This window comes from Euprymna scolopes, chromosome 3 (assembly GCF_053919585.1).
Source record: "Euprymna scolopes isolate OS-2025 chromosome 3, ASM5391958v1, whole genome shotgun sequence".
Taxonomy (NCBI): Eukaryota; Metazoa; Mollusca; class Cephalopoda; order Sepiida; family Sepiolidae; genus Euprymna; species Euprymna scolopes.
Window position 1 is genome coordinate 49,198,378 of NC_136484.1, and position 13,844 is coordinate 49,212,221.

At 33.8% G+C, this 13,844-nt stretch overlaps 1 protein-coding gene across 6 annotated transcripts in view; it reads right to left on the reverse strand.

Annotated features, from left to right (window-relative positions):
- Positions 1 to 8,785: 8,785 nt before the first annotated feature.
- LOC145254880 (uncharacterized) overlaps positions 8,786 to 13,844 on the reverse strand; it is an 814,065-nt gene continuing 809,006 nt past the window's right edge. For all 6 annotated transcript variants that reach the window (XM_080113784.1, XM_080113773.1, XM_080113764.1 and 3 more), the window contains one exon: positions 8,786 to 11,709. In XM_080113784.1, the coding sequence (XP_079969910.1) occupies positions 8,999 to 11,709 (2,711 nt within the window). In that variant the 3' untranslated portion in view covers positions 8,786 to 8,998. The remainder of the gene's footprint in view (positions 11,710 to 13,844) is intronic.

A 13,844-nucleotide genomic window follows, 5' to 3' on the forward strand; every position in this document is an offset into this window, starting at 1 on the left:
ATATATTATTTTAACAAAATGAAGACATCAAAGAATGGATTGATAGCAACAAATAGTGTATTTCATCGTTCGTTACAATTGTTCCAAGACCATTCGGACAAATTCAAACTCTATATCGTTCAAAAAGGTAAAATATTTTCTCATAGTTTTCTTTAAAAGGGAAATGGATTCCATATTGTTCATTGTAAAAGTTTTTTTTTTTTTTTTGGACGATATAGGGTTTAAATTTGTCCAAATGGTCTTGAAACAATTTTAACGAACGATGAAATATATATATATATATATATATATATATATATATATATATATGGGGAGAGCCAGAAAGAACTTGAAAATATCTTTAAGAGGATACTTATAGGGATTATATTTTACCCTTTATTTATACGAATCCTTTTACTTATAAAGCACGATGTATATTACATTTAACAACTGAGCATATACAGAGGATGACAAAGCAGCTATATTCCAAATTCCAGGATTTTATTCATCTTACTATTTATTTATTTCAACATGTCAAAATTTCCAAATTTTTTACAGCACTTGTTTCATAATGCAGAAACAATTACATTGTTATGTCAACACTGAATTTTTTTTCTACCTTGACTCAGCAGAAAAATTGAAAGTGTTTAAGTTTAAAAATAAAAATTAAAGAATTGGGCATTATCACGTAAAGTTGAAAAATTTTGAAGAATAGTTGCAACATGTGATATGTTATTGAAGCCATATTTCATTTAATATTCAAGCCTTATTTTACACTTTTATATAAAATGTTTTCACATTGCTTTAATCTGCAGTAAATATTTATTCTATATTAATTAATTTATTTTTTTATTTCAAAACAACTAATATATATTATCTACATTATGGTAACTATGACTAAATCTATGATGGATTTACTTATATGAAACTAACTCCTTATTTTTTCATTGAAATTATGGTTTTCTTACTTTTATTTTTAAATGTTTATATTTTATATATATATATATATATATGTATGTTCATGGGAAAATATGCTTATTCAATTATATTTCACCTTTTATTTTATACTAACCCTTTAATTTAGAAGCTCAATGTAACTGCAGAGCATATAACAAATAAATGACAAAAGCCTATATTCCAAATTTCAAGATGTTGTCCATTTTATCGTTTATTTCTTTAAGCATATTGAAATGTTCAATTCTTGACAGCACCTGTTTCGTAGCGCAGAATCATTAGTATAATTATGTCAATTTTTGAATTTATTCTGCCCTTACTCATCGGAAGAAAAGGAACTCATCAACTTTAAAAGAAAATAAAGGAACATAGACATGATTACAAATTCCGAAAATCGGAAGTGAAGTTGCAATTGTGTTTTCTTTTAGTTATGCCCTTTATATATATATATATATATATATATATATATATATATATATATATATATATATATATATATATATATATATCTGTATTTACCTAACATTACTTGGTAGTGTTTTTACTTGCAATTTTTTTCCATTTTTGTTCCAAAGGGATATGTAACTCTAAATGAGTTTATTGTTCTTGACATTCTGCAACAATCTGACCCCCACTCTCCCAAAAAACTGAAAAACCAAAATCAAATATTAATTTTCTAGGAAGAAAGCTATTGATGACAAAGCGATTGACGTTATATATTAAAAGAACATATCATCCATTTCTGAGGAAAGTACTGTACTTTAATGGTTTTGAGTTTTTTGCATTTGACGCAACTGTTGGATCTCGAAGATCTGAAGAATTTGTTCATCTCTGAGGTTAATTTTTGTATGTTGGGCTTAGAGTTAATGTGGAGATTGCCGAGAGTCGTATTTTCAACCGATAAAAACAAAGCCTGTTCATCCAAAACTGGCGGAGAGCGGTTGAAACAGATATTGATCCAATGATGACGAGATGACGAGTGAGATGGGATAGAGGAATGGCAGAAAAGTTCCTTTTACACAGAGAAGCCATTGTAGCAGTAATTGTTGAGAGGTTTGTGTGGCAAAATTGAGATGCAACTGTAACGGATGAAAGGCGGAGACGTAGACGCACAGAGCGACAGGTGAGATTATCCATTTGACAGGATAGACATTACACCACAGTGTTATTCCACTGCTGCTAAGTTTGGTTAGGAATGTCTGGAAGTTTTCTGGCAAACTCTAGGTTCTTTCTTTTTCTGGCTGTCAGATGTTGAAATGTTAGAGAAGAAGCATTGATATCCGTTGGCCATAAGTGAAGATGTTTTTAGAGAGTGACATATTGTGAGAGATCTTGTGACACAAAACTAGGTTCTTCAATACAACAGGGATATTGTCTAAAATGAATGATTTCTTTTGGATTAGGAGAACAACTGAACCATAATACTTGACTTTTGTATTTAAAGCTTTAATTGAAGCTAAACATTACTTTTATTTGCCAATTTAAAAATTTCGAACAGCTACGATTTAAACGTCATTAATTTTTTTTTCTTATGAATAATGCAATATTTTCAATTAACAATGAATAGAATGTAAGTTTTAGATTGGATTAAAATTTAGTCGCTGGAGTCAAGCATTATACTCCAGTTGTTCTCCAAAACAAAAAGAAAAACATAAATTTTGTATTGATGAATGCGAAAGTGAACAGTAAATATATAAATGAAAAAAAAAAAAAAAAAAAAAACGAACTTGTTATCTCCCTTAGTTTATTTATTATATTTGTATGACTTATCTCCCTTTTACTTGCAATTTCATTCTTTTTCTGTTTACAGGACAGATGTAGGAGGACATCTTTTGTTTTTAGTAAATAACAAATTACTATTTTATATAAAAAAATTGAAGCTCCCTTTAGTTGCTTGTTTTGTATCATGTGAATTTCGAAGTACTGCGATTTAAACATGTCATCGACTTAAAAAAATCTATTACTAATGAATTAATATAATTTATTATTGGTCCATTTACATCGGTGACAAATAGAACGTAAGTTTCGGTTAAAGTAAAGTTTACAGTATGTGTCATTTCTTAAACCAAAGCAAGGCATGAATTTTTAACCGCGCCTCTGTTGTATAAATGAATCCAAAACTACGTGAACCGTAGTCTAAAGAAGATTTTTAAAATTATTTAAAGAAGAGTTGTGTCCCTTAGTCTATGTCTAAATTGCACGACTTATCTCACTTAATGAGTTTTGTATGAACATTTGCTTACAACTTATTTTATTATAATAAATTTTACAGGACAGATATAGATTATCGATCTTCAGTATCTACCCCAATAGATCTCAATACGTGAACAGAGCTAGGTTGCAACTTATGAAAATATATATGGTAATATATATTTTTATAATTTACAACACACACACACACACATGTATATAACACATATAATATATGTAGTATCAAATTTTACTCAAATCCAATCTATCTCCTCTAGCTTCAAGTCCCTTCTCAGTTATATAACTGCCATACCATCTCCCTACTTTTTGTTTTGTTTTTCCTTCATCGTTTATGCTCTGTGTTTCCTTTATTTTTATTCTGTTTTATTTTACATTTCTATCCTAATGTATCCTAAGCTAAATGTTGTATTTACCTATATTTTTAACCTAGCTCCCTTCTCATCTTCTGACAAGAAGCATTAGGCTTTGAAATGCCTGGGTATTAAGAGTGCTTATAACCCGTCTTTCTATATGACGTTTTTTCCTTATTGAACTGACAAATAAATTCATATATACCTTATATTTATTTCATTTTGTCTTAAATTTTATTATATATATATATATATATATATATGATGAGAATTATGGAAATAATATTTCAATGTGATTGAGATATGAAAAAGGAACAAACCATAATTTACATGTTCATTAATGTTTCATCTTTATTTCAAGACTTCCTCAGGAGTATTGATTTGAAGAAATTAAATACCACTCAAATATTTGATAATATAAATTTTTTCCAACCACTAAAATATGGAGCTTGTTCAATTAAAAGTGGCAGAATGTAAATAGTGTGAGGCTGAACAGATATTGATCAAATGACAATTTTTTTTTTTTTTTCAAATATTGTACTCATTGTGAGGAAATCTTGAAATAAAGATAGAACGTTGATGAACATATATAAGTAATTTTCGTTTGTTCCATATATATGTATATACGTCAAAAAAACAACTGAAGATTCCTTTAAAAACATTGGTACTATTGTTTGTTCATGTAAATAAAATTATTCAGTGATACGGGAGATTAATTGACTTACTGAAAAATAATGTTCCAATGAAGCACAATTAGATTTTTTATTAAAATTTTTTTTTTTTTTAATAGTTTTAAGGGTTTTAAAGAAACTTCCAAGACATATATATATAATATATATATATATATAGAGAGAGAGAGAGAGTGCCCACAAAGTCTGGCTACTTAATATAGCCAGACTTTGTGGACACCCTGTAGATTATGCAGCCAGACTTTGTGGACACCATGTAGATTATGTAGCCAGACTTTGTGGACACCCTTTAAATTATGTATCCAGACTTTGTGGGCACCCTTTAGATTATGTAGCTAGACTTTATGGGAACCCTGTAGATTATGCAGCCAGACTTTGTGGGCACCATGTATATATATATATATATATATTACATAAATTGAAAGACACATTTAGTTTCTTGTTCTATAAAAGTTAGTTGTCGGTCGAAACTATAGATTAAATGTTATATAATGATCATTTTCATGCCCTTTGGCTTGTCATCTACAAGGAAAAATTTTATCTACACTGCATGACTAAGTTTTTTTTTCAATATGCGAGTTTTCATGTCAAGCCATGATCTTTCAATTTCTTGTGCATATGAACTAGTGTTGGGATCAATGGCATTTGAGTTTGCTTTAAATTAGCATAAGCTCTCCATTCGTTGGACTCGATTACTGAGGCTTCAGCGACTATTTGTTGAATAATTAGTTAAATTATCGCAATGTCATTTCTTTGAATGTTACGATTAGTATTCCAGGCTCGGTAACTATACATTCTTTGGAAACCAATTAGTAGAAGTGTTTTCTATGTTCTTGTACAGTGTTGATTGCAATATGGCATGCATATCGCATAAAAAAGGTAGATTCATATGTAGGTAACAAGTTCAAATGACACCGAAATTACTTCCTCTTCATCTGTATAAAAGCTTCAAAATCACTTTTGAAGTTTAAAGTGTTATGCTATAATAAACATGATTCAGCAATTCTATCTATTAGCTCAAAAGTTGCTGACGTTGAAATTCGTCAATGCTTAAAATTATGTATATAATCCAATCCAGAATCTTGGGATTGGGAAGAATCCGTACAGCTATTAAGTGATAAAAATTTTGATAGCAATTGAATTGTTGAATTCGGCAAAAGTCACAGGAATAAATAATCAAAATCTAAATGAACAATTTTTAAAAATTAAATTAATTTTTTTTAAAGGTTATATTAACCTTCTTCCTATTTTTGCCTTGATTCTCATTTGTTTGTTTCATTTTACTTCAGTTGAAGTCCTCAGAAATCAAAAGGGAAGGGGGTCCCCTTTGCCGGGGTTAACACTTGATCTCTATACAAGATGCATAATATGCAGGTCCTTAAGATCTTCTACTACACAGTATACCGGAGCCACAAGTATACAATAGTCTAATATTCATTACCTTGGAAGCTTTAAAGACCAAATTAGTGCATGGTACTTAATTTAAAAATAACACTGAAATTAGGTCAAAAAGTCAGTCAGTTCTTTTTCCTTCTTGCTATCTTTCTTTTTGTTGAACCAGTTGGCAGGCAAAGAGAGAAAGAGAGGAGAGGCAGCTAGAATGAGAGATAATTTTGGAGGGAAGATATCACACACAGTATTCTATTCTTTGGAAACCAATTAGCATAAGGGTTTTTCCATATTCTTGTACTGTGTTCATTGCAGTAAGGGGGGAGGTGTAGATTACATAACAAAGTCGATACATGATTATGTAGCTGACAAATCGATGTCAACGGCTAAAATTTATGTTTAGTTACAGGCTTATCGTCCCCTCCCCTTCCACGCCTTATAATAGATGTTATATATATTAGATATTAGACTAGACATCTATTTTTTTCCTTTAAAACTAAAATCTTTCAGCAGACATTTATTATAGACACAATCTGCTTCACACGACACCATTCACATAACATGACAGAAGTAAATGTTTTATCTTTTTGATGCACTGCAGCAGAGATTAGATTAGAACCACTAAAGTTTTATTTTCTGTACGAGAAGAAACCAAAGTCTTGTTTCCAGTAAACCAAGTATTTGGCGTAGAACTTGAAGGAAATATAGTTTCCTGAATTTCGAGAGCGGACGTACTCGATAGATGCAAATCAGAAATATTTGCAGACAAAATGGATGCAGATATCGATGAAGCAACAATACTTGTTGTCATCAGTGAAGATGACAACTCAATTGAAGAATGGCTATACATCTTCATCATTTCAACTGAGAGTGATGAGGCAGGCTGATAGATGGGGCTATTTGTATTTCCAAAAACTGAAGATGAACGAAATGCAGAAAAAGAGATGCAGAAGCAAATGGATTGCTTTGTAGCAGAAAGTACTTTAAACATCTTTTTAAAATATGAAATATGAAATAGCTGTTGTATTACTGCAGAGTTAATTAACATCTGTTGCCCTAAGGCTTCGTCACATAAAATACATGCTAAAATATTCCTCGGTTTGAAAATTGAGTTATGTTTAAGAAAAATACATTTTAATTGCTTAAAGTAGCCGTAACTTGCAATTTACTCACCAAATACACATTTTTAACTAAATTTGTTTATCACTCTCAGCCTTTCTCAGTGTTTATTGTTTGACCCGTCCCTGCTCGTATTTTATACAGTGTCTATCGCTCTCTCTCTGGTCACCCTTTCTGTCTTTCTATTAACATTCATTGGTAACAAAACTAGCTATAAAATAGAAGATTGAAATAGTCCATTATAAATACTAGGCAATATCACCACTCTTATTAATACTATTAAACTCATTATTAGATAGAAAAAGAGAGATAAGTAGAAAATAAAGTCGGGAGAGATAGCTAACAAAAAGATAATTTAAAAGTTTTTTTTTTTTTTGTTTTGTTTTTCATTTAACTAGCTTTGCAAACTCACCTTTTCCTGAATGTGTTTTAGCCTGGCAATTTTTTATAGTGATGAAATTCGAAACCATCTGTGTAGCTTGATTGCCCTAAATATATTTTTATAATTTGCTATCTAGCTTTACTCATACACTGTTGAAGTAAATACTGAAAATCGATACATAATATCGTATATCTCCTTATAACATTTTATGTGTAGACATGAAACATATGATTGTTATAATAAGAGTGTGTGTGTGTGTGTGTATATATATATATATATATATATATATATATATATATATTAAATTGTAATTCAATGAATTTAAAAAAACTCTCATTGAAATGAAATGAAGTGGTTGAGTTTCATATCAAAGAATTTTTATTATTCTAAGCAAGACAAAGAATGCTTTAGAAAATTAATCTCCTTAACCTATAGGGTTTCGATGTCTACCATCTCATCAGAGGAGAGAAAATATTAGAAAATATTATATCATTATTGACTTTCCATGTCTCACTGACTTTAGCAAATAGGGTGCATACCTTTATAACTATTTGCTAATATTTTCTCTACTCTGATGAGATGGTAGACATCGAAACCCTATAGGTTAAGGAGATTAATTTTCTAAAGCATTCTTTGTCTTGCTTAGAATAATAAAAATTCTTTGATATGAAACTCAACCACTTCATTTCATTTCAATGAGAGTTTTTTTGAAATTCATTGAATTACAATTTAATTTATTTGCTCTATCTTGCATATCGAGCAATTCCTGTTTAGATGGGATAACTTATAGAATATTACTGCCAGTAATATTTTTGTAAACCTACAATCTCACGTTTCCATAACAACTGATTGTTAAATAAAAACTATTCTGAAGTATATATATATATATATATATATATATATATATATATATATATATATATATATATACACACACACACACACACATGCTTCACTTTATGAGTGGAGTATACTGGTGAAAGAAATTATTGTGTCCACGTAGCATAAACGCAATACTCTTTCATAAAAGTATTGAGTGCTTTCGGTTACCAGTATTATAAACAAATGAAAATTTCAGAAGTAATGAATTTAGTAGCTCAGTCAGTAGGATACAGGATGCCAACTACTAGTGTCCAGATCTCGAATCTTACTAGTCTAGCCACACTAGTAATTCACAGACGACAAAACAACTGTCCATGGATGTCTGGCAAGCACACACACACACACACACACACACACACACACACACACACACACACACACACACACACACACACACACGCGCATATATATTTATATAAAATACTTTTAAATATTAACACATTACATGCTTATGCAATTATCACCGTAGGAAGTGATAGTTAATGCTGGTGGAGATTCCAAACCAGTCACAAAGCTAGCTTGACTTTGCAGACTAGCATCTCACCTCCAGGTCACCAGCAACTAACATAAGGAAGAAAATTAAGTACCTATAAATGCTAAGTTGGCGGGCATACATAGTAACAGTCAGAGTATTCAACGATTGGAACAGGCACGCACACACACACACACACACACACGCATATGAGATAGAGAGACCACCTCCTTTAAGCTTATTAAATTAATAGTTGTTGGCTATATATATATAAATAACTGAAATTATCTTAGATACTCTTTTTACATTGGTAAAGATTCTAACCGCTAATCTCATTTAAATCTCATAAAGTATTCAGTAAAGGTTAGAAATGAAATCACTTTATTTTATTTTGTATATCAGAAAAACACGACCCTGATTATCTTTTAATGTTTCTTAGAAAAGGATCTTAGGAATTCTCATTTATTCTAACAAGAATCTCGGAACTAAATATTTTCTCTTGAGTCTTAGAAAGCAGAAAAAATCTTTGGTGCCAAAGTTCACTGTTCATATCATTCACTTTTCTTTCTCATTATTTTCTTCTTTGTTCTCGATTAACAAAGTCTGACCGCTGGTCAGTATGAGCTGAGGGTAGTAGTCGTGGAAACTCGTCACCAAGGTAAATAGGGTTCACAGCTCCCTGCATGTTAGAGTTTTGCCTTGCCACCAGACTGTCTGTTGAATGTCGGAAGTTTCCATCACTTGCAGTGGACACTGTGGTGTCCTGGCTGTCTTTCCTGTTACTCGGCAAAATCGTATAAGAAAACTGTCGCAACTGTGCCCCATGGTTCTCCTTTTCCCGAAGCATGTCAGAGATGCACGAAATGGCTGGTTGCTTTCGCACACCATTTGATGATTTTATGATACTGTTTCCGTTTGTCTCTGAGAAACGTTGTATGGTGACCCCTTCATCCGAATACCATGCACCTGTCCGGGGGATACGAGTCAGTGTAAAATCCTCCATCTTCAAGTGAACATGAGGTGTGTTAGTCAGGTCAAAGGTTTGCGACCGTTTTCGTCGGTAACACTCACGTCCAAAGACGATCAAGCCAACCATTACAAGCAAAACTATTATAGCGCTGGCAATAATTATTACGACCACTTCCGTATTTTTCTCTTCGGACCGCATCAAAATTTCTGCTATGCTTTTAGGAAATGGAACCAACTTCAAGGCTTTTCCTTGATAATGAAGCTCTTGTCGATTTCCATAAACGGTAACGTTCATTTTATTCCTGTTGATGAGGTCTTGGAGACGACCAGTGAGATTTGCTGTTGTGATATTTAAAAACGTGACATGGATGTGTACGGATGCACATGTCAAATTGTGAACAATGATGTGCTCGTGCGCAACACGTAGCCGTTTGCTTATTAGTGTCTGTACATTGTCGACAAAATGCTCATAGGTACGGCGAATATGCAAGGGTTCACATTTCCCATTAAACGTCAGCTCGATTGTGGCGTTGTACATCTGCGGTGTTCTGCGGGTTGGATAATACATGGTTTCCGTGGTGTGAATGATATGAGTCGTCGTCGGGTTGGTTGGAAGGTCGTTCGACATCGTTGAATGGTTTTTTGTTTTCTCACTTGAAGGTGAAAAAAATGTTTTTGAATGAGGAGTGTATGCTTTAGAAGATGTAGATGATATCTTTGTGGGCTCCATAGATATTGTTGGAATAAGAAAAGATTCCGTCTTACTCATAATGGTTGACGTAGAAGTAAGTGTTTTATCTTTTTGATGCACTGCAGAGGGGATTAGAACCGCTAAAGTTTTATTTTCTGTATGAGAAGAAACTAAAGTCTCGTTTCCAGTAAACCAAGTACTTGGCGTAGAACTTGAAGGAAATATAGTTTCCTGAATTTCGAGAGAGGACGTACTCGATAGATGCAAATCAGAAATATTTGCAGACAAAATGGATGCAGATATCGATGAAGCAACAATACTTGTTGTCATCAGTGAAGATGATAACTCAATCGAAGAATGACTATACATCTTCATCGTTTCAACTGAGAGTGATGAGGCAGGCTGATAGATGGTGCCATTTGTATTTCCAAAAACTGAAGATGACGGAAACACAGAGATAGATTCTGTGTTGTTAAATTTCGTGTTTAATATTTGGCTTGTTGGGGAAGGAGTAATTGATTCAAGGTTTTGACCTAACTTGGATGCTGCCAGGAAAGCTGATTGTGAGAAGGTTTCAAGTACTGGAGTCACAGATGTTGAATACTCATCAGAGTTTCCAGGAGAGCTAGCAGACATTTTCAGAATTGATTCTGCTAAAATTTTTGTACCATTGATTTGTGAAGTTGCTGTCACACCACCAAAATATGCAGACGTTTCGACTTCTAAAGGTTTACTTGAAGGCATAGAAGAATGTTGGCTTGGTTGCATTGTCGTCGACGACCATTGAGAGGAATCGGAAGCTATGGCATCACTTGGTGAAATGCTGCTTTTCATGATTTGGCTGTTTTCTTCCATTCTTCTTGTAGTTTCAACAGAAACGGTAGCATATAAACTTGTTGATGCAGATTGCAAAGAATCTGAACTTTGATGAAATTTTGCAGGAGTCGACGATCGAAGATGACTAACCGATGTCAAATGGATTAGTTTTGTTTTGGAATTATGCTCGAGAATTGCAGAAGAATCAGAAGCAGGAATCTCAGAATCAAGAGAAGATGACAGTTGTTGTTGTGACATTGTCGTTGTTGAGAATACACTCGATGCTTCAATGCTATCAAGTTTGCTTTTATTTACCACTGCGGAGGATGGAATCAACATAACTGAATGTCTAAGGCTGACAAGAGATTTTGGAACATCTGATTCGATGCTCTTTGTTGAACTGTCTGCCATTTTCAAGGATGATGTTGGCTGAATGGAATCTGAATTAAATACAGTTTCGGACGAAGATAAAGTCTTGGAACTTGTTGCTGTAGTTGTTGTCATAGTGATTGCCTCTGTTGAAAGTTTGGTTGCCAATACTGTAGATTCTTTCAGTTGCGTTCTGGTATGAGAGTTTTGTAAAGATTCTGTTTTGGATGCAGTCAGTTTTTGGGTGTTTTTCATCGGAATCGTCGAGGATGTTTCAAGAATAGGGTCATGTGAAGCAGATAATGTTGAAGTGCTTGGATGGAGAGATGTCTGCGGTTCAGATAGAAATTCACTGTTGGAACTGAGCATGCTTGTTGACAGTTGTCTTGTCTCCAGTGGAGTTCCACTTGACTCCAAGAACAAGCCATTGGTCACACCTAAAGAGGGGGAGAAAGAAAGAATAATCAGTGGAGATAAAACAGATGCAATCAGAACCAAGCAAAACATCATTGACATATAACCAAATATTGAAACTGATTAATCGAAAATGTTGCATGTATGTCTTTGTTTAAAACTTAATTTTCCATTACTGGTACTAATGATAACTATTTATCGATTTTGAACTACCAAGAAAGCTAAAATCTATAGATCATCCCATCCACAAGTGCATACACAGGTATTTACAGTAATCCCCCCCCCAACTCTATAGCTAAATATTTAAATATTTATAAAGACTTGGAATCCATAGTTGTATCGGAATTGGAAGTTTAAAACAGAATCGATAATTGTATCAGAATCAGTAAAAATCGTTCCATCACAAATTTTAACAAGTAGAAGATGTGAAGCTGTGATGTCAGAAGCACAAAAAAGTAACAGCAACAAACAGTTGTATACTGCATGTATCCTATATGTTCTGTATGCATCTAAGACATGGTGTATGGATTCTAATGCAAGAATAAATTTGTCAATGGAAGGGTTAGGGGGTTAGGGTTAGGGGGTTAGGGTTAGGGTTAGGGGGTAGTCATCAATGTGGGAGGAATCATCCAATCCAAAGTTTCTTCATTCACGAAGGATATATTCAGGAGGAAATTAGTTTTAAAGATAGGTGATCTATCAGGTTGACAAGAAAGTTTTTAGCTTTTAAATTCAACTCAACATATCTCGGCTCAAACAAAAAGTTATTGATCAAAATAAGCACCATCAAAATCAACGCACTTTTACCAACACAAAACAAGTGTATTTATGCCAATAATGAAAACATTTTGCGTTTTGATGGTGATGAAGTCACTAAAGGCGTTTTTGATATTGCTTAGGTTTTTGAAGCATTACTCACACAGAAAGTTATCAAGATGCGTGAAAAAGTGGTAGTCGGAAGGTGAGAGGCCTGGAGAGCATGGTGGATGAGGCAGAGTTTCGTAGCCCAATTCATTCAACTTCTGCAGGGTCGGTTTAGCAATATTTGAAGCAATACATGACGTTATAGCAGAAAATGAATTCTCAATATAGTTTACTAGTTTTAGGAGATTAGACAGAGTTGGACAGACGGAAAACAGAGCTGACACTGGTCAGAAGAGGGTCCCCCTTTGGAAGCGAAGGGTTAGAAAGTTTTAATCATGTAGTCGACTTCGAATTCCTGGAACCATCATCATTGCAACTGGCCGAATGTAATAAAAGAACACATCATATTTTGTAACTGCGTCTTTGTGTCGTCGATTCTACCAAATTGAAAGTAATGTAACAACACGCATCACTTCTAGATCTGTTTTTGACCACAGTTCCCGATGACTGCATAACGAAGGCCCACAGCCCACTCGGGAACGCTGATCATGCAGTGATAATGGTTGAAATCGCCCTAAACTCTAGACCCAAAACTGAAGAGCCAGTGCTCAAAACAACGAGATATTATAATAAGGCTGACTGGGAAGCCATCAGGGAACTAATTAGAGATGCTCCATGGAAAAATATTTTCTCTCTCCCTGCTGAACAATGTGCAAACGAGACCACTGACTGGTTCAAAACTGCAATCGAAGCGCATGTTCCCATGCGGAAATTTTATAGTAAGCCCCACTCTCCCCAATGGTTTACGTCGACTTGTGCAACTGCCATTACTCAAAAGCAGCATGCATACCGTAGGTTTAACCGACATAAGTCCAGTTCAAACAGACTGAAGTATATAGAAGCTAGAAATAACGTTAAGAAAGAAATAGCGACAGCTAAGAGAGAATTTACGGAAACCACTAAAAAGCGCATCGAAGCACAAAAACTAGGAACTCAAGACTTCTGGAAAATCTACAACAGTGTAGTAAATAATGGGCAATCAAGAATTCCCCCACTAACCAACAATCACGAGGTTGTCTCCTCAGCAACCGACAAGGCTAACATGCTTGCCAGTCGGTTTGCCTCAAACTCCACACTGGACCCTTCCAACCACCCCCTACCTGACTTTCCTATGCGGACAGACGCCACACTAGACGATCTGAAAACCACCCCTGCTCAGGTGCATGCTATCATAAAAAACCTTGACACCTCAAAAGCATGTGGACCCGATCTTATCCCAGCTGTGCTATTAAAA